Source organism: Schistocerca cancellata, chromosome 2, assembly GCF_023864275.1.
Source record: "Schistocerca cancellata isolate TAMUIC-IGC-003103 chromosome 2, iqSchCanc2.1, whole genome shotgun sequence".
Taxonomy (NCBI): Eukaryota; Metazoa; Arthropoda; class Insecta; order Orthoptera; family Acrididae; genus Schistocerca; species Schistocerca cancellata.
Genome location: NC_064627.1, coordinates 587752193 through 587779243, shown reverse-complemented (window position 1 = coordinate 587779243; position 27051 = coordinate 587752193). Strand labels below are relative to the sequence as shown.

At 41.9% G+C, this 27051-nt stretch overlaps 1 protein-coding gene across 5 annotated transcripts in view; it reads left to right on the top strand.

The window, feature by feature from the left end:
- LOC126162203 (maestro heat-like repeat-containing protein family member 1) overlaps positions 1 to 27051 on the top strand; it is a 275479-nt gene that overhangs the window by 148076 nt on the left and 100352 nt on the right. For all 5 annotated transcript variants that reach the window (XR_007535034.1, XM_049918545.1, XM_049918542.1 and 2 more), the window contains exons 20-22: positions 14994 to 15132; positions 15244 to 15391; positions 20785 to 20993. Coding sequence is in view for 4 of the 5 variants with exons in the window: in XM_049918545.1 (XP_049774502.1) it covers positions 14994 to 15132; positions 15244 to 15391; positions 20785 to 20993 (496 nt within the window). In the remaining variant the exon portion in view is untranslated. The remainder of the gene's footprint in view (positions 1 to 14993; positions 15133 to 15243; positions 15392 to 20784; positions 20994 to 27051) is intronic.

Below are 27051 nucleotides of genomic sequence, written 5' to 3'. Positions count from 1 at the left end.
GATGTCACAACTGTTTACAATAGATTCGTTTGAGCGGCTGCAAGTGAGCTTATGCGTATGAGCAGTTACGTCACGTGTGAGTAGTACCTTCTCCCGCTTCTGGCTACAGAAGCGTGGCAGTTAGCTGTACAAGCAATTGCAGCAAGCAGCCAGATGCTATCCGGAAAATCCGGGGCGGGGGCAAACGGGGGAATCTGCCCCGGTGGCAGTTTCGGGGGGGGGGGGGGGGGGGGGGGGGGGGCCAAATTCATACTATTGAGGAAAAAGACCTTGTTTCACAAAGCGCTCAGCATCCGTCGCATCTAGAAATAAACATTCCTGTAGACAAAAGGGGACGGGTCTATATGAGCTGAGCGAATAAAGCCGATAGGCTGAATGACAATCGCTATTTAGGGAAATCCATAAATTCAGACTACCAGAGTGGAAATAAACGACTAACAGGAATAACAGGCAACCAAGATTACGTATTGTCTTCTCCATTTATCCAAGAAAATGAAATTTTGAAAAAATATTTTTGGCCAGAGTGCTGCACTACTAAGGACCAGTCATACAATCCCCGGCTAGCAGCCGCTAAAGTTCTATTCTGGGAGTAGCGCGGAAAACGCGTTGTACGAACACATAATGACGCCTAACCGGAGAACAAATGCGGGATAACTAAACCGGTGATTGTGGCGGGGTTAGTGAAGTTAACCAGAGAATAAGTTTTGACACTGTCAGGAATAGTTACAGAATTAGTGAAGACAAGATTGTTTGTTAGAACGAGGAAGGAGAAGAAACGGAGACTCTCACAAATTACAGAAGAATATGATGATTCCAAATTTGTATAAAATTTTTGTACTACTACTTTTCAATCTCATGCTTCAGAAGCTAGAGAATACGAATGAAATGTGAAACTATTTCCTAACATAAAAGTTTTTGCTTGCAGTAGGCCTAATAGGCATTTGATATAGGTACTTCGTGAATTATATTCTGTTGTGTTATAAAAATGACCATTTGTGCCAAAACAGTCTTGTTTATTTGGTGTGTGTAACAATTGCTGCAATATTAGGGAGGCCTATTTCGTTTTATCTAGCACACAGTGACAAAATACACATAATCAAATCGAGAAACCTCACCAGTCATGGGTACTATTTGTATTAACAGCTTTTCTGGTAGTAGACGGCGACATTTCGTTTTTCCATATACCAAAATGTTGACGAACTTTGATGAGGTAATAGATTCTTTCCCAGAAAGGAAAGTGTGCCATATAAAGCCTTGGCAAGATTAGTGAGAAAAAAATGCTAGGACTTACGGATTGAGGAAATGTGTACTGTATTGCTTGTCTCTTGTCTTTAATTTTATGTCACTCGAAACAGTAGTTATTAGCTAACAGGCAGTAAAGACTGCAAATTTTCTGAAGAATTCTTGTTCTTCCGGTTACAAATAATCCCATCCACTATTAACTGAGAGATGTTTTTTATTTGGGGCAGGATGTCAAACCGGCCGACTGGGAGCAGGAGAGGCACCAGAGGACATTTTAATTTCCAATGGCCTGAATATAGTTTGATGGCACCCATTACAAAATATGACACATTTGAATTTCAGAGAGCGAAATACAGAGACGTGCGATGGAAGAATGCTGTGTGAAGAGGCGTGGCACTGCACTTCGGCACAAAAGACCAAATAACATGTCTTACGTTCCCTCGATCATATATGCTTTATGTATCAGACTCATCAGAAAGATGTGTGTTACAAAATGAAGATATTTTTGAAAAGTCGATTTTTTTAATTTTTGGCATCCTGCCTCAAACGCTCGAGGGAGGGGGAGCATCACTATCTAATATTGCCCCAGTTCGAAAATATCGTAGATCCGGTCCTGAAGCGCAGAGCAGTCAGAGTTGTAGTGGGTAGGCAGTACCCTCCACATGACCCGTGTTTACGTTAGGTGAATTTGCTGTTTCCTCTTCGTTTATTGCTCTCACGTGAAATGAAAAGCAAAACGGATTTCTGTGGCCGGGAGCTATCGAGTGAATTAAAATACATTCACATAATTACGGAAGGCTAAAATATGTTATTAGTTTCAGATTTTATTTTGTTTCCACCTTTCTGGCAGTCAAGTGTTAATTGCCTTGCAGAACAATGAAGTTATTGTTGTTGGTTTGTTAAAGAAATTTGACTTTAATTAATCTTTTCTGCTGAGACAGTCAATTTATTTGAAATGAAGTGTTTTTCAACTGTTCACTACATTTCAAGTTCACATTTTCATCTTCTAGCGCGTGTGGCATTATGCCATAATAAAGAACCAAACATGAGGTAATGCGGTACTGGTACTCCAAGAAAATTTACATCTGAATCTGGACATACAAATGTGCACTTTAAGCCGAATTACACATTTTAGTATTGTTCACAAAATTCCCATGCTCTTGGAGTATCCTCTAATGTCTTGTTTCTTTTATGACATAATATATGATCTTTTAATGTTTTACATGTACGAACGTATGGGCTTTCTGCGTCATCGTAGCTGCGCAAATGCGGCGACGCCTGTCATCTGGCACAACTGCTGAAACAAATCTATTTCTAACAGGTCGTGGGAAAATATTCCAAAAGGTTGTTTGAAAAGCGTTACTTTCAAGTAAATTAAATTTCCTTTTACACAAGATGAACTCTGTGCGCGAATATCCAATGAACTTCTTAAATCACAGAGCATTTGACTCTCATTTAAAATTCAAATCTTTGAGGACGACCATTTAGAAAATTTTCGAGCCCAGAAGATTAGACAGTCATGTCGTTGTTAAAGATTTTACTGGCACATTTGTGTGTGCAAAAAAGATCAACATTATGTGCAGCTTATAAATCTCAGAGGCCAATATTATACGTGAGAGCTTTTCTTTTCTTGTAGGAACACTATTGTTCATTAATTTAAACCATTACCTTTTCCTATTTGTGTGTTTGTGCTACTTAAGAGTGATGTTGCTATTGGCTGACTACATCACGTGTCCTGTGGTCTGAATATCCGCTGACATCGGATGGCGAGATCCCTTGACATGAGCTACGACTGGCTTACAAAAGCGCATCACAATCTCTATTTCAATCCTTTGGAAAGTAACATGCAGTGTTTGGTGGAATTCGAATTTATACTTTCCTAATACGAAAATATGCAGTGTAAATGTTGCTGCACATCAGACATCTTTCCAAAATGCATTTTTCCCCTGAGTTTTGTTTTCTCAAGTGCCGGGAAATTCTACGCCGGTGTATAAAACCACAAGCATTGAAATGATTGATAAGTTTTACAGTTTCGAGGAACAGTATACTGTTACTTAACACAGAAAAAGAGTATTTTCATCTGGGAGAAAGTGTATTTTTAACTGGGAAATCCGGGAAACATCCAGGAATTTTTTTTCCTCGTCCACGTATACACCCTGGAGAAGTAAAGATTTATTATAAGACAAAAAAGAAACAATATCTGTCAGTGAGAAACAGCTCTGATTTTGATGCTATAGCCCATTACAAGAAATGTTGGAAAAGTGTCAAAGATAGTAATACAGATGTAAAAGACAATACATTCTCAGAAAAAGACTGTTATATCCAATGACAAAATAGACACTATGGAATGTAGTGAAGAAGGAGACTGGTAGAACCAGAGATGAGGAGCAGATAGCATTAAAATTAAATAATCTATAAGTAATAGATGTACATGCAGTATTGCAAACCTTTTTAACAAGCATTTCATTACAGTTACTGAAAAGATGTGATTGTCAGGTTCAGTAGGTGCTATCATGGAATATCTCAGGCCAGCCAAGACAAATAACGCCAGTAATATGGATACCAACCTCGTAAAATCTGATTTCTCATCTTCAGTGCAGTAATGTGAGGATGTAGTAAAATTGTTGTTCTGTTTGATGATGCGTAGTTACAGCAGCCTAATCATTATCATATGGATCTCAATGTATTCTTCATTAACATGTTTTGTGGATAATTTATTGTCATTTAAAAGGAAAGATTTTTTGTTAACTGTTGCACATCCACAAGGACAATTTGTCTTGGGATGTTGAAGGTACATTAGCTTTTTTTTCCTGTGTATTTTTGTTTTCTGACATGCTATACATTCTCGAAGATCTCCTCACTATTGTTCTATGTAACACAAAGCACTTCTAATATAATCCAAACTGCCCGTGCATCACCTAGCTTGTCATTGTCCTAGTCACTTTTCAGTGACATACATCCTTCCATCTTCTAGTTTTGTGTTGATATTGTTGGTAAAAAGTCTACAAATATTAATATTAAGCTGTGTAATGAGCATATAATTATATGTATTTTGGGAGAAGAGTTGCATCATAATTAATGTCCTGTTGATCTTACATGCAGGACTGTCAGTGATGTGGAATGACTTAACTTCAATGAAGTGGAGGAAATGTTGGAAACTACCTCGGTTATGAAAACAAGCTTTCGGCCAACAAGGCCATTGTGAAAAATAGGCAAAAAACATACACAGACCTGCAAATGCAACTCACGCATACATGACCAGTCTCTGGCAGCTGAAAAAAGTCAGGCTATGAGCAGCAGTGCATGATGGGAGAGACAACCAGGTGGGGGTAAGGAAGAGACTGAGGCAGGAAGGGGAAGGGATAGCATGGTAATGGTGGGGGACAGTAAAATGTTGCTGTGTGAACACACATCAATGAGGTGGAGAGGGGGTAAGTCCGCTAACTGCAGTCAATAGGTTAGACAGAGGTTTGGGGAAAGAAGGTAGGGGGGGGGGGGGGGTTGCAGAAAAGGAGAGAAGTAAACAGACAGTGTGCGTTGGTGGAATAAAGGACTGTGTAGTACTGGAATGGGAACTGGGGAGGAACTAGGTGGGTAAGGACAATGACTAACGAGGACTGAGGCGAGGAGGGTTACAAGAACATATGATATATTGCAGGGAGAGTTCCCACCTGCACAATACAGAATAGATGGTGTTGGTGGGAAGGATCCAGATGGCACAGGCTGTGAAGAAGCAGTCATTGAAAGGAAGAATGTCATGTTGGGTGGCCTGCTCAGCAACAGGGCGTTCCAGTTGTTTTTTGGCCACAGTTTGTCAATGGCCATTCATGCAGGTAGACAGGTTGTTGGTTGTCATGCCCATGTAGAATGCAGCTCAGTGGCTGCCGCTTAGCTTGTAGATCCCCTGACTGGTTTCACAGGTAGCCGTGCCTTTGGTGGGATAGGTGATGTTTGTGACCGGCCTGAAGTAGCTGGTGGTGGGAGATGTATGGGACAGGTCTTGCATCTTGGTCTATTACAGTGATATGAGCAATGAGGCAAGGGGTTGGGAGCAGAGGTTGTGTAGGAATGGATGAGGGTATTGTGTAGGTTCGGTGGGTGACAGAATGCCACTGGGGAGGGGGGGAGGGGAGGGGAGGGGGGCAGAAGGATAGTGGGTAGGACATTTCTCATTTCAGGGCATGATGACAGGTGTGTGTGCGTGCGCGCGCGCGTGTGTGTGTGTGGGGGGTGGGTGGGGGGGGAAGGCGGGGGGGTTGTCTATTTTTGACGAAGGCCTTGGCCGAAAGCTTATTGTGTAGCAGTCTTTCTGTTATGCCTATCTGTGACTCACCATCTCTCCTATATGGTGGATAGCAACTATATTTTTCATAATATTGTTGTTACATTACCTCCTGGATTTTCTGTTGTTTGAAACTACAAAGGCTGCATTAACACCTGACTCTCATTAAAGAGCTAAATCAATTTGTTGCTACATTAGTTGCAACTGTACATGACAAATAACAGAGCCAATTTTTGTGTGCATGCTTGTGCATGGGGGTGGGGTTTACGCACATTCAGTAATCAATTTCTTGCTTTATGTCTTCCATCTCCATTTTAGATATACCGTATGTGCATCAGAATAATGAATCCATCTATGAACTATAGACAGGGGACAACATAATCATGACTCTTTTCCTTGTATTCTGATTCTACAAATACTGATTAAAGTCAGCAACAGCTTTCATAAGTAATTTTGAGTTGGTTGGGTTCATTTTGTGATCTGTAACATATGTTTGTCTAACTAAAAGTGGTCAGATTCAACAGCAATGAGATTCAGTCACATGTTGCTATTATTGTAACTATTATTGTCTTAATCTTTTGTGAGGATCTTGCTGTTAAGACTTCATTGTTCCCACTCTGAGAGACTCACATTGCTCATAGAATTGATGATGATGAAGGGGGAGGGGAGGAGAGGAGAAAAGTAAAGTTTGTTACTTCAAGTTCAGCATTCTCTATTCCTCCCAGATGTACACTGTCCTTTTCAAAGCTGTGTGTGTGTGTGTGTGATGCATTTATCTTGAAGTGATCAATCAGCTGCCATCTTATTCCTCTGGTCCACTTCCCTGTCACCATTCCTTCTAATGCATTGTGTATGATGCAGTTTTTTTTCTCATCTTGCGTCCTAGCCAATTTCTTTTACGCTTGCTTGTTTCCAGTACTGTATTTATATTTTTCATTCATCCTGTGTAATAAACTTATTTCCTTATTTATCTGTCCATTTCATGTCTTCCATTCTTTTACAGATTCACACCACAAAAGCCTTTAAGCATTTATTTTTTATTCATCTCAAGGTCCATGTTTTACACCAAGTAGGACAACAATATATGCAAAGGACTTTTGTAATCCTAATGTTCCTCCCAGTGCATTTTTTGACAGAACGGTCCTTGGATGTACTGCATGTTTTGTGTCTGACAGGTGTAGCACAACCCACATTTTTTATCACTAAACTAATTTTTTTTCCTTTGCTGTTTATTTAATGTAGCACAGAATACGCTTCGTGTATTAAAAATTTCTTTTGCAATAGATATCTATATTTTTATTTCTTGATTAAATGATCCGTTACTGGATACTACACATACTTGCTACATGAGGTTAACACTTCGGAGACCGAGCCCAAGCAAATTGTAGGTCACAGCACTGTCTTCCAAAGACTGTGCACGAGTATAGCTTGGGCTGCAATTTTCTCGATGCACAAGCTACCTATTGCTCTAAAACTGGACTCATTTTGTACGAGAACAATGCACAGATGTTTCGCTACCTGTACAATGACAGATGTTGCTTTCTGTTGTCAATTTGCAGTTTACTATAACTCTGCTACAAATATGTCCCATTGGATGAGTAAGAAATTTTGGAAGCTCAAGAGGAAGAAATTGCACAATAACTCACATCACAACTATTTATTAAAGATATTTATATTTTCTGCCATCATTGGTTTAAAATTTATACTGTGTCAAAGAAGTAAAGTAAATATTATAAATCTTTAAGCTTGGTTCTTTTTTAGTATGTATTACTCTTGAAGATATATCCGTTACACATGTGACAGGAACGCTTTACATTATGTCATAAATGGCTGGTGTTCTTGGCCCGATATTCTTCTAAATGGCTAGTCTTCAAAGTGTAGCTTATTCTGATAACTCATCACTATTTTTTACTTTTAAATTCCTCACTTGCTTTTTTATAACTGGTGCCTTAGCCTTTTTCATAAGTATCTTCATTCTGCATTCCTCATAGCCAGTGTTCAATGCTTATAAGATACTGTTGACTGCTTTTAATTTTCAATTAGTAATAACATGTCATCTTCAAACCTTGTATTTTATTATCCTTCTGGGACATTACCATGCATTGGTGTACAAAACGTCATTAATAGTCATTTGAACTTTGAAGATACTGCAGACGATTTGGTTTGATTGGCACACATTGCCAGTGTACATCATAGACAGCCAAAAGCATTGGATGGTGATGCACAACTAAATCAGTTTTTAAATGAATACTTGTCTTTGGAAATTGTAACTCAGTTTTATCTGAGTGTTACTTTTGTAGCAACCAGACCATTGTTTCCATTCAATTTTATGTTTGTTCTCTATAGTTCCTCCATAGTACAGCAAAACTTTTTATAAACTTTTACAAATACTAGCAATATTTTCAGACTGGTTTAATACTCAACAGAGACTCTCATGACTGCTATCAGCCCAAAAACAGAGACTTAGTTATGGCAGGCTTTACCACTCATGTACACTCCTGGAAATTGAAATAAGAACACCGTGAATTCAGTGTCCCAGGAAGGGGAAACTTTATTGACACATTCCTGGGGTCAGATACATCACATGATCACACTGACAGAACCACAGGCACATAGACACAGGCAACAGAGCATGCACAATGTCGGCACTAGTACAGTGTATATCCACCTTTCGCACCAATGCAGGCTGCTATTCTCCCATGGAGACGATCGTAGAGATGCTGGATGTAGTCCTGTGGAACGGCTTGCCATGCCATTTACACCTGGCGCCTCAGTTGGACCAGCGTTCGTGCTGGACGTGCAGACCGCGTGAGACGACGCTACATCCAGTCCCAAACATGCTCAATGGGGGACAGATCCGGAGATCTTGCTGGCCAGGGTAGTTGACTTACACCTTCTAGAGCACGTTGGGTGGCACGGGATACATGCGGACGTGCATTGTCCTGTTGGAACAGCAACTTCCCTTGCCGGTCTAGGAATGGTAGAACGATGGGTTCGATGACGGTTTGGATGTACCGTGCACTATTCAGTGTCCCCTCGACGATCACCAGTGGTGTACGGCCAGTGTAGGAGATCGCTCCCCACATCATGATGCCGGGTGTTGGCCCTGTGTGCCTCGGTCGTATGCAGTCCTGATTGTGGCGCTCACCTGCACGGCGCCAAACACGCATACGACCATCATTGGCACCAAGGAAGAAGCGACTCTCATCGCTGAAGACGACACGTCTCCATTCGTCTCTCCATTCACGCCTGTCGCGACACCACTGGAGGCGGGCTGCACGATGTTGGGGCGTGAGCGGAAGACGGCCTAACGGTGTGCGGGACCGTAGCCCAGCTTCATGGAGACGGTTGCGAATGGTCCTCGCCGATACCCCAGGAGCAACAGTGTCCCTAATATGCTGGGAAGTGGCGGTGCGGTCCCCTACGGCACTGCGTAGGATCCTACGGTCTTGGCGTGCATCCGTGCGTCGCTGCGGTCCGGTCCCAGGTCGACGGGCACGTGCACCTTCCGCCGACCACTGGCGACAACATCGATGTACTGTGGAGACCTCATGCCCCACGTGTTGAGCAATTCGGCGGTACGTCCACCCGGCCTCCCGCATGCCCACTATACGCCCTCGCTCAAAGTCCGTCAACTGCACATACGGTTCACGTCCACGCTGTCGCGGCATGCTACCAGTGTTAAAGACTGCGATGGAGCTCCGTATGCCACGGCAAACTGGCTGACACTGACGGCGGCGGTGCACAAATGCTGCGCAGCTAGCGCCATTCGACGGCCAACACCGCGGTTCCTGGTGTGTCCGCTGTGCCGTGCGTGTGATCATTGCTTGTACAGCCCTCTCGCAGTGTCCGGAGCAAGTATGATGGGTCTGACACACCGGTGTCAATGTGTTCTTTTTTCCATTTCCAGGAGTGTATATATGTCATAAGATAATGGAGGGTTTTTCTTTAGGCATTCTTAGTTCTTCACCATGATTAAACTTAAAATTAAAAATTATTGAAAACATTTTGCAACAAATGGAAGTTCTGTTTACACAATTTGAAACATAGTTGAATATGATTTTCTGTGTAAAATTTTATATCTCACAATATGATAACAACTAGATTCAGTAGGTTTCTGTTTAGTCTTTAATTATGAAGTACATTTTGAAGCTAATATTTACACTGCATGTTGATTTAGTAATGAAAAGTATTCACCTATCATTTTCAAGGCAAACAGTCATTCAACACGATTTCAGGAAATGATGTGGAAATTTCTACAAAACTAAATTTACATTAAACAGTGATTTTCAACCCACAAACAAGTCTACCTGAATATAAGGTAATTATAAACTCGCATCCAAGTGGAAACAAAATTGATCATGTTAGCAGCTGTCTACAAAATACGTGTTCTGTTGCAACCAATGTATCGGAATGATGATCAGTTCTGGCATTGATGACTTCATAATAATGTTTCCTGGTCTGAGACATTGCAGTTCTTGTCACATTACTCTTTTATTGGAAACAGTTTTTAACAATTTTTTTTAGATAGATGTAAAACAGAGTAGGTGAAAGACAACAGCCCTGTCTAACTCCTCCTCTAATTTTAATTCTTTCTATCATTTCCTCTTATATCCTTATTATTACTTGCTGCCATGTATAGAATGCTTACCAGTCTCCTTTCTTTCAGATCTGCTATAGGATGTTTAAAAGTTGAGTCCATTTTCTGTCAAAGGTCCTTTTTCAAGTCAATGAAAACAGTATTAACTTCCCTGCCTTTTTTGTTTAGGAATCTGTGTTCAGTCGTTGGTAATTGTCTATTTGCATCTCTTATGCTCTTACTCCTTCTGAAACCAAATTGTTCTTCATTTGTCCCCTCTCAAATTAAGATTAAAATTATTAATTCGCCTTTCATAGAAGAATTTTGTAGCAATTATTTTCTTTTGTATTGACTTCACTGTTTTTGTAAAGCCTTCTGGCCACACATTTCTTGTAAATGTATCTGTATAAGAGTATTATTACCACCTTTTCTTGATGTGAATGTTTGATAGGTTCAATCAGAATCCCATCTCCCCACTGTTTCCTTTCCGCATTTGATTTCTTTAAGTGCCATCTTAACTGCTTTCATAATGATTCTAAATTCTTTTTTATTTTCCATATCCAAAGAATCTGTGACCCGTTGCCTCATATATGTAATTCTTTTAAGCATTGCTACCATTCATTCATTATTTTATGATTCTCTGGAATTTCATTTCCAAGCTCATTTTTATTCATTTACATAATGTTTCCCTTCCTCTTTCTGAGTATCAGGTTCTTTATTTCCCAGTTAATCACAGTGCATCTCCCCTTCCTTTAATGTTCCTCAGTTGTTTCAGATTTTTTTTGTAGCCACTGTGCTCAAGCTTTATCAGTTTCTTTTCAAAATGAATTACCTAGTGCCTACATCACATTCTATCTACTTCTGTTACAGAATTGTTATATGTTCTTCTTTCTCCCATCGTCTCCAATATTTTCTGTGTTACTCATGCTTTCATAATGTTATTTTCTTCCTTAACATCAGTTGTTTCTTCTGCTGCTTTCTACATACAGTTTTCGAGAGTAATCCATTATTTCCAGAATTAATCTTCCACTGTGAAGCGGAGTGTCCACTATTCTGAAACTTCCTGACAGTTTAAAACTGTATGCCAGATGGAAACTAAAATCTTTCCAATGGCTAGTAAGGCATGACTCACAGTACACCCTCACACCTTTACTTCCACTTATACCTCTCTCTTACCTCTTCACTAACCCTGTAAGATATGCAGAACACCTGTGAACTTTGGAATGCAGGAGAGACGTACTGGTGGAACTAAAGCTGTGACAGTAGGTTCATGTGTTGTGCATAGATAGCTTAATCATTAAGAGAATTGACCATGAAATTCAACCTTCCTTTGAATCCTAGATTTAGACCACAGTTTTAATCCATTTGTTGTGACTTCAGTTTGATGGATTGTGTATTTGAGTTCTTTTCTCCTAGGATTTTTCATAAAATACTTTTCGTGCATCTTCTTTTGTCCTCCCTGATTAAAATTTCTTTCAATTTTTCAGATGATATAGCTGAAATGATATTCACTCCTGATAATGTCTTGACATTTTCCAAACAATTTCTAAATCCTTCCTGTGTAGAAATGTAGCCAATTTCATAAATATTTGTGACTTAATTGGATTAGCTCAACTCTTCTACTTCTTCTTTTTCTTCTCATTATTGTTATTATTATTACTATTATTGTTATTATTCTGAGTTGTTCATGCAATGTTTTTACAATGATTAATGATTTTTTTGGTAGAAGTGCATCAAGAGCTCTTCCGCTCATTCCTTTTTCCAAATCCACATTTTCCCGTAGCTTTTCCATTTCGACATTCCCCCACTTCTGTATTCTGGTAACCTGTTATTGTTAAAAGTGGCTGCTTCTTTTCTTTCCCTATTATTTCCTTGCCCTTGTCATAGTTACCATTTACTTCATCAGGTTGGCTATTATTTTGTGACATATATACTTGTGTTGTCACTAAATTTTTCTCCCTTCCTTGGATCTTCACTACTATTAACCTTTCATCTATATATCTCACTGATATCACTTTATCCTTGATTTTTGTCCTAATATTGTGTCAACAATTTTCCTCCAGAATAAAGTATTCTGATTTCAACATTTCCAAACAAACCATTCTGCTATCTTATTTCAGAGATTCTTGATATATCCACTCCATTTCATATGATTTTCTCATCAAGATTCTCCCGCTTTCCTGCTTATTAGTAAGGCAGTAACATCGCTTGTTGCGATCCTTAATTTTTTTCTTTTTTACAAGGGCTTGCTGAAAAGCAATTGCGTGTGGCCATTAATGAAAGTAAAAAGAAATATAAAGGAGGAGACACTAATACATTACTACATAATGTAGTTGCTTCATTACAGCTACAATTCAGAGCACTCTAGTGCCATCAGCAAAGTGGGAAAGTTGGATGGTTAATATGTATAACATGTAATACTTCAACTGATACTGAGAATGGAATAAAAAATTCAGAGGCATTGCTTTTCAGCATGCCTTTGTACAATGGCTTTGGGCAGATGAGGTGCTTAGTGAGGTTCGATGTTACCTCAGTGAAGGAGATATCTCTAATAAACATTTCATGACATTTATTCCCGATGTTATGGCAGCCTTTTATAGCACATAGAAAACAATTGGAAGCCACAGCATATTCAAAATCCCCAAAAAACTTCATAATTAGCATGATGAATCCTTAAAGGTAAAAGTTAATCCGGAATTAAAATATCTCCCCATTTGGATGTCCAGATGGGAGGCACTGAAGTAGGTTGCATAATATCATACTAACATTATATATTTTACTTGTGTGTGTGAGGGGGGGGGGGGGGGGGGGGAAGAAGGCAGAATGATATAATTGCTTATGAGTGACTGTTAGCATATGGCCACCTTCTTGCTCTAGTGTCTGCTGGCATTGCTGGTTACTAATGTGGAGATCCCAGGTTCAGTTCCTGGAATGAGGTCCACTAAGCTTCATGAGGCCAGATGAGATCACTTGATAAAATAAGCAGTAACACTGACACACAATATACAGAAATAACTTCAGATAGGTACGCTTGCACTAGGTTGGTAATCGCTTGACTTTTATTTATTTAAACATAAGTACTCTTATCTTTTGTGAACTTGTAAAATGCATGCAGACTTGAATATAGAATTGCTCAACCACATCAGTTTCTATGGGCTCCTACCATTGGTTTTGTTCTACAATCAGAAATTAAAAATACTGTTTGTTGTCAAATGAGATGGACTACAAGGAGACATTTGCAAAAGAGCACAACTTTGGTAACACACCTTAAATTTAGGGTTGCTTATATAACTACAGAATTACTTTGTTGGTTTGTCCTTTACCACTGTCAGAGCTACAAAAGTAGTTTCTAGGTCTGGTTTAATTTATTATATTTTTAGGTATGACATAAATTCCTTCATTATGATAGTTTATAAATCTCTCAATTCAATTTTGCAAGTCAGTTCATAACACACGTGGCTTAGGGGTATAGTTGTTTTCACTTCTGCCAGATGAAAGTGTGCTTGGGCGTTTAGCGATGGATACTGTTATATTGATACATTAGTTGTTCATCTTTGCTGTAAATGAAATTTAAAATATTTTTATGATAAAATAGATGCCAGTCTGTATGCATCCACATCTACATTGATACTCTGTAAGCCATCGTATGGTGCATGGTGGAGGTATTCTGTATCACTATACTCATTTCCTTTCCTGTTCCACTCCCAAATAGAGCAAGAGAAAAACAACTGTCTATATGCCTCCAAATGAGCCCAAATTTCCCGTATCTTTTCTTCGTGGTTGTTATGTGCATTGTATGTTAGCAGCAGTAGAATCGTGTGGCTGTCAGCATCAAATGCCAAATTTTCTCAATAGTGTTTTTCGAAAAGTACATCGCCTTCCCTTCAGGAATTAACATTTGAGTTCCCAAAGAATCTCGATAACACTTGCATGTTGTTCGATACTACTGGTAACAAATCTAACAGCCTGCCTCTAAATTGCTTCAATGTCTTCATTCAATCTGACCTGGTACAGATGCCAAACATTTGAGCAGTACTCAAGAAGAGGTGACACCAGCACCCTATATACGGTCTCCTTTACAGGTGCACCACTCTTTCCTAAAATTCTGTTTGTTTTCAAACGAGATGAACTACAAGGAGACATTTGCAAACAATCACAACTTTGGTAATACACCTTAAATTTAGGGTTGCTTATATAACTACAAAATTACTTTGTTGGTTTGTCCTTTACCACTGTCTGATCTACAAAATTAGATCTTACCAAAGTTCTCACATGCTCATTCCATTTGATATTTCTCTGCAACGTTACACGTAGATATTTAAACAATTTGACTGTGTCAAGCAGGACACTAGTAATTGTGTGTCCGAACCTTACAGATTTGTTCTTCCTAGTCATCTGCAATAACTTACATTTTTCCACATTTAGAGCTAGCTGCCATTCATATGAGTGCCCATTCATATGAGTGCCCATTCATTGCATCAACTAGAAATTTTGTCATCATGTGCAGAATAGGTACAGAAATCATGCCAAACATTTTTTGTTTACTGGAAAATTACCTCTACTAGAAATGTTTAAAATGGTAGAAATAAAAAAATCCTAGTGTTTTAAAATCCATGCTATGGTTTGTTTCATTGATTTTTATACACGACCTTTACTGATTTGTCGCAATACAGTGTTGTAACATTCAGGTAGCAATATTAAGTAAATATTATCTTTCTTTTTTTTTTACTTGTGATGCAAGTTAAAAAAAAGGTTTTGCCCACTCGACCCCACCCCCCTCCAAACCTCTCTCCCTCACCTATCCCTCACCCTTTCCTCTTCTTGCATGATTTTTCTTTCAAAGCTGCTTAATTTTTATGTATTAATTATACTGTGACAATTTTAATTTAGATGGCATTCTCAAGCAGCTGTGTAATGTACATTATGTACAAACTCGAAATGGTGGTCTAAGAGCAATTTTGGCTCTGGCACATCATCATCCAAAGTCTGTGGTATCAGCACTGCTGCTTCAGCGACTCCCATATGACCTGTAAGTTTGATTTTAACACTTTTATATTTTTACTTACTACTACTACTACTACTACCGCTACGGACACCACTTCCACTGCTGCAGTTACTATTACCACTCTTTTGTTAACAGGTCAGTATCAGAATGCTGGATGGTATTGGCCCAGGACCCAGTTTTGTCTTCAGACATAATTGAGCAGTTTCTTTCTATAATTTCAACCACTCCTCTCTATGAAATCCAGAATGATAAAGTGAAGATAGCTGCTCTACTACCTCTGGCTGTAAGTACTGAATGAAATAAGAAAGCTTAAATTAGAGACTGTACAAATTATCTTCCAGAAAAAACTGTAGTAGCATTTTCTTCCTTTCCTGAGCTTTACTGCATTATAGGCTTGTACTATGCTGATGGTTTGTAGTTTTTATAGCAATCAAATACTGGAATTATTGTCATTACTGTTGCAGTGTGAAATGTTAATGCTAACTTTTTAAACCTCTTTCAAATTTAACTAGATAAATAACAAGGTGAAGGTACAGAAGCTTCATAACTAAGTCCAATTACATGGACTTCTTTTAAGCAAAGGTCACCACTCTCTTAATGCCTATTCTTTTAAATGTGTGTCCTCATTCCTTTACATATTCTACATTTGCAGACCTATATAACATAATCAAAAAGCATGGTCCAAAATAAGTAAGAAAGGAAAAAGCTGGAGAACTGTGTTCTGTGGAACAGGAATGGGTTAGTTATTGAACACCGTCTCCTTCTCCCCACAGCTGCTGTTCCATCATTATCGTCATTGCCATCGTTGTTGTTGCTGCAGCCGTCTACTTCATCACCCATCCATCAACTGGTAAGTTCAGTGACACCATGCCTTCTCCATCAACGATCATTGTTTACACTTGCCCTCTCAATCCTCAATAACTATCACTTGGAGTACTTCCACCTTCCATGAGGCCTGTCCCCTTCTATCTGGCCTTTCCCATCCAGGCACGCTAAACTCAGTAGTACCCTCTTCAGATCCAGCATAAGGACCAGCATCTGAAATTCCTCCACCACCACATATAGCTCCACCTGTGCCATCTCCATCAACACAGGCAAATGTTTCTGCAACAAGTTTCTGGATGGTGGTGCCATCTTCATCCATACCACCTTCCAAACAAACCCCTCATCTGTTATCCCCAGTTACACCTACCACTCCCTCCTTACTTACACCTGCCAGGAAGGCTTCCAAAGGCTTCAGAACAGATGTTATCCCTCCACTTATCCCAAAAAACACCAAAACAAATGGGAAGCTCAGACTTCAACTACCAGGCCATCCCATCAGCGACTATGACTGTAGAACTTCATACCTTCCTACTCTCCCATCCTGACTCCTACTTCCTCAAACCTAAAACCATCCCTCTTGAAATCAGAAAATACATCCCTTCCTTACCTATCACTCAGATTACCATAAAGTAAAGACTCTGTCCTCATTAAATCCCCTGATCCAGAATTGTGCATCAAGTTTCTCCAGAAGATCACCTGTGTCACTTTCGGTCCCTATGTAAACCTCACACCCTTTCCCACAACCACCTGGACCAAGCAGCCACAACCTTGTCGCTGCCCCTTCACCCTCACTGCTATGGTCAAACATATTGACTCTGAGACCACATTGGGTGAGGTGGAGGTTGAGCTCAACTCCCACCCTGACCTCAAAGTTCAGATAGCACTCCGTATTTTGGACAATATTGGCCCAACCTTCAAAGTCCGCATCTTCACTGAACCTTCATCCGCAATTGACCACCCTTTCCTCTGTGGGCCTGATATACCATCAATGACACACCATTGAGCCATCCAAATTCTGTCCTCAATCCTACCACTGCCATAGATGCCTGATGCATATGGTCACCAAGCCACCGACTGCAGAAACCCTTCCACCTGTCCCCACTGTAAATCCGTCCATTTCCTCAAGCAATCTCATTAGCTTAACTATCCTCCATCATGTGATACTTGTAACTCGCCCCACATGACCTATCTTCCAAGTGCAAGGCTTAACCTCCACCTGCCAAATCTGAGCTGACAGTTCCCATCAGATCTACAAACAATCCCTTCAACCTTCAACCCCTAAACTCCTTCCACCCACCTCCCACAGGTGGAGATTTCATCCATTTTATGATCATAGTTCTCCAAACAGCCATCCTTTCCAAAGGCCCCAGAGCCTACACCAGAGTTTCCTTGCTGTCCACTCTGTCTTCCACCTCAACACAAAAACTGTCTATATGTGCAACAAGGTTCACTTATCTTGATGCCCTACTTTAAACTCAATCCAGCTACCCATCCACCACCTCTTGTCTCCCTTAATCATTTTGCAACAGCAGTACAATATCCTATTCCACAATATCCGCCTCTTTTTCAGCCCACAAAACCCTCCTCATGCACTCCCTCTCCCAACACCATATTGATGCTTCATCCTGAATGTTACTATTAGCTACCACAAGACTCTCACTGTTCTGCCATAGCCCCTCTACAAGACTTTGACTGAACGCCTAATTCTCACTCTCTTCCTGCAAACCATAACTGTTACCTGTGCCACTATCTATATCTGTCCACATCATCCTATCCCATAAAACTTCCTCACCCACATAGACCGTAAGTTTTCAATATATATTATTGCCACCAACCTCAACAGTCCCATGCTGAGCTCCAGGAGTGGCGTAGATTTACTGACTCCCTTGGTGGTTACATGAGATGGAATCAAAACTTTTTGGTACTGGTGCTGCGATCTGGAAAGTAGGATTAGTAGATGTTTGCACAGCTAGGTGGCAATAGCTGCGTATATGTCAGTGTGTGGAGTGGCATTCAGCTGGGTGGAAGTGTTGCATGTCCACAGTAATTTCCGTAATACTCTGTGTTTGGCGTGTGGCAATTTTACAATGGATCCGCGAACAGAACACAGACCTTCGTCAGACCGCATCTGATGATCCAACCTTCTTGTCACGGGTTATTACCAGTGACAAGAGCTGGATTTACAGGTATGACCCAGAGTCAAAGCAACAATTGTCCCACAGGAAGAGCCCGGGCTCTCAAAGACCCCAAAAAAAGTGAGACAGGTGAAGAGTAAAGTGAAGAGCATGTTCATCATTTTCTTTGACAGCAAGGGAATTGTGCACAAAGAATTCATCCCACCCAACCAAACAGTGAATTCCGCGTACTACTGTGATGTTTTGTGACAGCTTCGTGAAAACATGTGGTGACGATGGCCAGAACTTTGGCGTCAAGGGAACTGGCTGCTGCTTCACGACAATGCGGCATGTCACACATCCTTGTTCACCAGAAACTTTTTGGCAAAAAACAACATGGCGGTTGTATCCCACCCACTGTATTCGCCAGATTTGGCATCTTGTGTTTTTGCACTATTCCCAAAACTGGAACTGAAGTTGAAACGCTGTCGGATCGACACCCTAGAGAGCATTCAAGAAGCATCACTGGCGGTGATAAACACCCTCAGAGAACAGGACTTCAAGAAAACGTTTGACCCCCCGCCTCTCTCTGTCTCCGCCCCCCGCCTCTCTCTGTCTCCGCCCCCCGCCTCTCTCTGTCTCCGCCCCCCGCCTCTCTCTGTCTCCGCCCCCCGCCTCTCTCTGTCTCCGCCCCCCGCCTCTCTCTGTCTCCGCCCCCCGCCTCTCTCTGTCTCCGCCCCCCGCCTCTCTCTGTCTCCGCCCCCCGCCTCTCTCTGTCTCCGCCCCCCGCCTCTCTGTCTCCGCCCCCGCCTCTCTGTCTCCGCCCCCCGCCTCTCTGTCTCCCGCCCCCCGCCTCTCTCTGTCTCCGCCCCCGCCTCTCTCTGTCTCCGCCCCCGCCTCTCTCTGTCTCCGCCCCCCCGCCTCTCTCTGTCTCCGCCCCCCCGCCTCTCTCTGTCTCCGCCCCCCCGCCTCTCTCTGTCTCCGCCCCCCGCCTCTCTCTGTCTCCGCCCCCCGCCTCTCTCTGTCTCCGCCCCCCCGCCTCTCTCTGTCTCCGCCCCCCGCCTCTCTCTGTCTCCGCCCCCCCGCCTCTCTCTGTCTCCGCCCCCCCGCCTCTCTCTGTCTCCGCCCCCGCCTCTCTCTGTCTCCGCCCCCGCCCCTCTCTGTCTCCGCCCCCGCCCCTCTCTGTCTCTGCCCCCGCCCCTCTCTGTCTCTGCCCCCGCCCCTCTCTGTCTCCGCCCCCGCCCCTCTCTGTCTCCGCCCCCGCCCCTCTCTGTCTCCGCCCCCGCCCCTCTCTGTCTCCGCCCCCCGCCCCTCTCTGTCCTCCGCCCCCGCCCCTCTCTGTCTCCGCCCCCCGCCCCTCTCTGTCTCCGCCCCCGCCCCTCTCTGTCTCCGCCCCCGCCCCTCTCTGTCTCCGCCCCCCGCCCCTCTCTGTCTCCGCCCCCCGCCCCTCTCTGTCTCCGCCCCCCGCCCCTCTCTGTCTCCGCCCCGCCCCTCTCTGTCTCCGCCCCCCGCCCAACCCCCTCACCGCCCCTGCCAGCTCTCTCTCTTGCACACACTTATTTACATTGTGTTAGCAGAAGAAAGTGTGTGGTGGAGTGATGAATGTTGGTGGCGGCGGCGGAGTGTCCGCTCGTTAATGCGCCTTCTCTAGGTCAAACTCTAGCCCGAAAAAGAACTCGTCTGAAAGCTAGCATGTTTTCAATCGTACTTATGTGCCTCTGGGTGTCCTAACATTGCTACTATTCGCTGAACTCTTATCTTTTCTTCTTACCAATACCTTGTGAGATACAATTGTTGGATCGTTTTGCAATAGTTCCAGGTTGATTTTATCACTATTTTCCTATCAGTCCCAAGTCATGTGGAATTCAAAACACCAATTATGTTTTACACACTAACCCTATGTGAGGTCAAATAGTTACATATATGTGCTATTTGCTGAAATGAGCAAGTGGCATGGCTGATACACTCAGTCGCTGTAAACACACACTGAATCTGTAGGTCATGTAACTCAAGTTATTTCTAAGATATAAATAAATGATCTGTAGATGCAACAAGAAAGGAAAATTTGTTTCTCTGCTATGACAATGCAAAAATGAAATTTCTTGGTAATAACAGACCTGCAAGCGATGAAAGTTTCAAAAATGAGGGCTGTCAGTAAATTGGAGGGTGTAAATGGGCATAAGTGATTATGCAGGAAATGACAACATATAATTGTGTGTGTGTGTGTGTGTGTGTGTGTGTGTGTGTGTGTGTGTGTGTGTGTGAGAGAGAGAGAGAGAGAGAGAGAGAGAGAGAGAGAGAGAGAGGCAGGTGTCAACGTTGGAGTCCTATACTGTGAGTAATTTGCGTAAGTAAATAACACCTACAACAGTATTGGCAGTTTACATTTTGGCTAGATTGTGTGCAGCCATTCAGTTGTATTTGGGTTTTCAGATGTTCCTGCAATCAGTTTTTGTTGAGCATCTGATTGATGGCAAAATACTGCTATTGTTTGCCTGTTATTTTTCCACTGTTTGTATGCAAATTGTGAGATTGCTGCAATATGTGCTTGTAGACTGGTACATTTGTATGGTTTGAAATAAGTCCTCCCACAATTGTAAGAGCTTTGGTATACGAAAGAATGTTTATATAGTGCTCTAATATGTTAAAGTAATGTGGAAGGGCAGGTACATTGTTAATGTTTTTCTTCCAGTTTTTATGTTGTTCTAAATTGTTTGTTTCTTCTTTTTTTTTGCAGGCAATAAGTGCAATGAGCAATATGTTCAGTATAGCCAGCATGAATTCAATTACAGTTAAAAAGTTTCCGGAACTGTTTTCCATGTTTCTTGTTGCAATGGGCTGCTATGTTGGTATCTCTCCACCTATCTGTGTTCCACAGAAACCAGAAAATACAAATAAATATGGTATTGTTCCAAACAGGGGTGCTTACAAACTAAATCCTGCAAAGTAAGTTGAATATTTTACAGCTGTATTCATATTTTTAGCACTAGAAGACCTTATGCATTGTAGAAGGAAGGCTGACACAATTTTTTGTTACCATCAGGTACATCAGAAGTGAAATTAGTTTTTTAATTTGTGAGACAATGTAGCGAGTGCATCTCTGAGAAAAAATAAGATGATGAAGAATTTTTGGCCTTTCTCTACAATTTCTTATCCCCACACTTGCCCTTCACTAGCAAATTAACTATTCCTTAATGCCTCAGCATATGTCCTATCAATATCAGTCTTCTTTTTGCCAAGTTTTCCATACATTTCTTTTCTCTTCAGTTCAGCTCAGTACCTCACCATTAGTTACTCAATGCAACCGTCAATACTTCAGCACTTTTGTGCAACACCAGCATTTCAAAAGCTTCTGTTCTCCCCATGTCTGTACTGTTTATTGCCGATATTTCAATACTGCATGAGAAACATTACAGGCAAATGCATTTTTACTTCCTAATACATAAATTTATTACATATTAACAAATGTACTTTTTCATAAACTGTTTCTTTTTAATCGGTAGTCTGCATTTTATAACCCTTTACTGGTGCATACCTCTTTTGAATTTGTTATAATCATTTACTCCCTTGACCAGACCAGAAACACTCTTTTTCCTGCCATCCTATAAGTTCTCTAACCCACATATTATAATTTTTTTGGCAGAAAAGTTACTACTTGCAAGAAACAGCTGCTTTTCTTGTTCCACTGTTTAGCTTTACTTCACATATTGCTACGTATGTTCCAGTGATGGGAGTATACTGATTAAAGTTAAATAATAACTACTATGGTGTACTTCATGCGAATAGCAGTGTACTCGGTGCATTGTTTCCTGCAGTGCTAAGAGTGATCTGAAAATCCAGAATCCAAGTATTCTGATTATTGAAAAGTGTTTTTTCAAAACTTGAGAAGTGCTACAGATAAAATTATCTATAAAATTAGTTTTCTGTTTTCATGAAGGTAGATGTTTCCACACTTGAATTTTTATATGACTGCCATAAATAACACATCATAGTGAAATACATTTAAATTTAATTTTTGTAACAATATAACAGTAATAATTAAAGCTGGTGTCTGTTGTCTTGCCTCTTCAAATTCCATGTAACTTTATTTTACAATTGTTTTTAATGCTCTTTAGTGTTTATTATATGCCCACATTTTTATGCAGTGAATGTTTTTACCTACATTATTGTATATTACAATTCTTTAATTTATAGTTTTAAACTTTATTGAGAATACAAACAATAACAATAGCAATACAGTGGCATAATATAATAATAACAATGGTAACTATTTTAAAACAATTGTTTAGCTTATATCTTTATCAGTACTGCATAAAGTAATAAATAAACAATAGTGGCACGAAAAGTATTGCCTGTTACAGTTACGTTGCTATTGTCAAGATTTATCTCTTACATCTGTACATTATTTTTCTAGAACATCTTTGTAAAACTCCTTTGCATCACCCGGCATTTCAGAATTCTTTAGTGTGTGTGTGTGTGTGTGTGTGTGTGTGAGAGGGAGAGGGAGAGGGAGATATATATATATATATCTAAAAAGAAAGATGATGAGACTTACCAAACAAAAGTGCTGGCAGGTCGATAGACACACAAACAAACACAAACATACACACAAAATTCAAGCTTTTGCAACAAACGGTTGCTTCGTCAGGAAAGAGGGAAGGAGAGGGAAAGACGAAAGGATGTGGGTTTTAAGGGAGAGGGTAAGGAGTCATTCCAATCCTGGGAGCGGAAAGACTTACCTTAGGGGGAAAAAAAGGACAGGTGTACACTCGCACACTCACACACACACACACACACACACACACACACACACACACACACACATATCCATCCGCATATACACAGACACAAGCAAACATTTGTAAAGGCAAAGAGTTTGGGCAGAGCATTTCATGAAGGATGGATCTCATTTCAGGGCAGGATTTGAGGAAGTCGTATCCCTGCTGGAGAGCCACATTCAGAATCTGATCCAGTCCCGGAAAGTATCCTGTCACAAGTGGGGCACTTTTGTGGTTCTTCTGTGGGAGGTTCTGGGTTTGAGAGGATGAGGAAGTGGCTCTGGTTATTTGCTTCTGTACCAGGTCGGGAGGGTAGTTGTGGGATGCGAAAGCTGTTGTCAGGTTGTTGGTGTACTGCTTCAGGGATTCTGGACTGGAGCAGATTCATTTGCCACGAAGACCTAGGCTGTAGGAAAGGGACTGTTGGATGTGGAATGGGTGGCAGCTGTCGTAATGGAGGTACTGTTGCTTGTTGGTGGGTTTGATGTGGACAGACGTGTGAAGCTGGCCATTGGACAGGTGGAGGTCAACGTCAAGGAAAGTGGCATGGGATTTGGAGTAGGACCAGGTGAATCTAATGGAACCAAAGGAGTTGAGGTTGTAGAGGAAATTCTGGAGTTCTTCTTCACTGTGAATCCAGATCATGAAGATGTCATCAATAAATCTGTACCAAACTTCGGGTTGGCAGGCCTGGGTAACCAAGAAGGCTTCCTCTAAGCGACCCATGAATAGGTTGGCGTACGAAGGGGCCATCCTGGTACCCATGGCTGTTCCCTTTAATTGTTGGTATGTCTGGTCTTCAAAAGTGAAGAAGTTGTGGGTCAGGATGCAGCTGGCTAAGGTAATGAGGAAAGAGGTTTTAGGTAGGGCGGCAGGTGATCGGCGTGAAAGGAAGTGCTCCATCGCAGCGAGGCCCTGGATGTGCAGGATATTTGTGTATAAGGAAGTGGCATCAATGGTTACAAGGATGGTTTCTGGGGTAACGGATTGGGTAAGGATTCCAGGCGTTCGAGAAAGTGGTTGGTGTCTTTGATGAAGGATGGGAGACTGCATGTAATGGGTTGAAGGTGTTGATCTACATAGGCAGAGATACGTTCTGTGGGGGCTTGGTAACCAGCTACAGTGGGGCGGCCAGGATGATTGGGTTTGTGAATTTTAGGAAGAAGGTAGAAGGTAGGGGTGCGGGGTGTCGGTGGGGTCAGGAGGTTGATGGAGTCAGGTGAAAGGTTTTGTAGGGGGCCTAAGGTTCTGAGGATTCCTTGAAGCTCTGCCTGGACATCAGGAATGGGATTACCTTGGCAAACTTTGTATGTGGTGTTGTCTGAAAGCTGACGCAGTCCCTCAGCCACATACTCCCGACGATCAAGTACCACGGTCGTGGAACCCTTGTCCGCGGGAAGAATGACGATGGACCGGTCAGCCTTCAGATCACGGATAGCCTGGGCTTCAGCAGTGGTGATGTTGGGAGTAGGATTAAGGTTTTGTAAGAAGGATTGAGAGGCAAGGCTGGAAGTCAGAAATTCCTGGAAGGTTTGGAGAGGGTGATTTTGAGGAAGAGGAGGTGGGTCCCGCTGTGATGGAGGACGGAACTGATCCAGGCAGGGTTCAATTTGGATAGTGTCTTGGGGAGTTGGATCATTAGGGGTAGGATTAGGATCATTTTTCTTCGTGGCAAAGTGATACTTGCAACAGAGAGTACGAGTGTAGGACAGTAAATCTTTGACGAGGGTTGTTTGGTTGAATCTGGGAGTGGGGCTGAAGGTGAGGCCTTTGGATAGGACAGAGGTTTCGGATTGGGAGAGAGGTTTGGAGGAAAGATTAACTACTGAATTAGGGTGTTGTGGTACCAAATTGTGTTGATTGGAATTTTGAGGTTTTGGAGGGAGTGGAGCTGGAAGTGGGAGATTGAGTAGATGGGAGAGACTGGGTTTGTGTGCAACGAGAGGTGGTTGAGGTTTGCTGGAGAGGTTGTGAAGGGTGAGTGAGTTGCCTTTCCGGAGGTGGGAAACCAGGAGATTGGATAGTTAGAATTTCCTCTCCAACCTCAACTCCTTTGGTTCCATCAGATTCACCTGGTCCTACTCCAAATCCCATGCCACTTTCCTTGATGTTGACCTCCACCTGTCCAATGGCCAGCTTCACACGTCCGTCCACATCAAACCCACCAACAAGCAACAGTACCCATTCCACATCAAACGGTCCCTTCCCTACAGCCTAGGTCTTCGTGGGCAAACGAATCTGCTCCAGTCCGGAATCCCTGAAGCAGTACACCAACAACCTGACAACAGCTTTCGCATCCCGCAACTACCCTCCCGACCTGGTACAGAAGCAAATAACCAGAGCCACCTTCTCATCCTCTCAAACCCAGAACCTTCCACAGAAGAACCACAAAAGTGCCCCACTTGTGACAGGATACTTTCCAGGACTGGATCAGATTCTGAATGTGGCTCTCCAGCAGCGATACGATTTCCTCAAATCCTGCCCTGAAATGAGATCCATCCTTCATGAAATGCTCTGCCCAAACTCTTTGCCTTTACAAATGTCTGCTTGTGTCTGTGTATATGCGGATGGATATGTGTGTGTGTGTGTGTGTGTGTGTGTGTGTGTGTGTGTGTGTGAGCGTGCGAGTGTACACCTGTCCTTTTTTCCCCCTAAGGTAAGTCTTTCCGCTCCCGGGATTGGAATGACTCCTTACCCTCTCCCTTAAAACCCACATCCTTTCGTCTTTCCCTCTCCTTCCCTCTTTCCTGACGAAGCAACCGTTTGTTGCGAAAGCTTGAATTTTGTGTGTATGTTTGTGTGTCTATCGACCTGCCAGCGCTTTTGTTTGGTAAGTCTCATCATCTTTCTTTTTATATATATATATATATCGCCCTCGCCCCCGCCCCCGCCGAGAGGCTCAGATATTTCTGCGACCTTGTATGCTGCCTCCGCCTCCGCCGAGAGGCTCAGATATTTCTGCGACCTTGTATGCTGCCTCCGCCTCCGCCGAGAGGCTCAGATATTTCTGCGACCTTGTATGCTGTAGATTCCTCGACTTGCGCCAAAGGGTGGTTGGGTTTCGGATTCCGCTGAAGAGGTCAGTTGTCCACTATACGCAGGAGGCAGCTACACGGGTAACAGGGGCTGTATGGAGTGGACTGGGTGGTTTTTTAGGTTAGAGGGTCTCGGGAAAACACAAGAAGGACTTCAGCCACAAAGGGTGCAGGCTGAACACAAGAAGAATGTTGATACAGGAACCATTGGTATAACAATTGTAAATTGTCGTATATGTGGTGGGAAAGCACTCCTAGCGCTAATAGAAAGCACTGATGCTCAAATCATTATAGGCACTGAAAGCTGGCTAAAGCTGGATATAAGCTCAGCTGAAATTTTTGCGAAGAACCTAACGGTGTTCCGAAAGGATACGCTAAACACGGTTGGCGGTGGCGTGTTTGTTGCTGTCAGAAGTAGTTTAACTTGTCGCGAAATTGAAGTAGATACTTCCTGTGAGTTAGTATGGGCAGAGGTCATTGTTGGCAACCGGAATAAAATAATAATTGGATCATTTTACCGACCCCCAAGTTCAGATGATACAGTTGCTGAAAGGTTCAAAGAAAACTTAACTTTGATTTCAAACACGTACTCGACTCATGCGATAATAGTTGGCGGTGACTTTAATTTACCCCCAATATGTTGGCGAAAATACATGTTTAATTCTGGAGGTATGCATAAATATCATCCGAAATTGTGCTAAACACATTCTCTGAAAATTATTTCGAGCAGTTAGTTCATGAGCCCACGCGAATAGTGAATGGTTGTGAAAACACACTTGACCTCTTAGCAAAAAATAATCCTGATTTAATAACATCGTAGTGAAATTGTATATTGTAATCCCCAAATCCTTGAAAAATAAGCGAAAAATATACCTGTTCAAAAAAGCAGATAAAAATTCACTTGACGCCTTCGTGAGAGACAATCTCCACTCATTCCAAATTAATAATATAAGAGTAGACCAGATGTGGCTTAGATTCAAAGAAATAGTATCGACAGCAATTGAGAGATTTATACCAAATAAATTAAGAAACGATTGAGCTGATCCTCCTTGGTACACAAAACAGGTTAGAACACTGGTGCAGAAACAATAAAACAAACATGTCAAATTTAAACAGACGCAAAACCCCCAAGATTGGCGATCTTTTACAGAAGCTCAAAATTTAGCACGGACTTCAATGCAAGATGCCTGT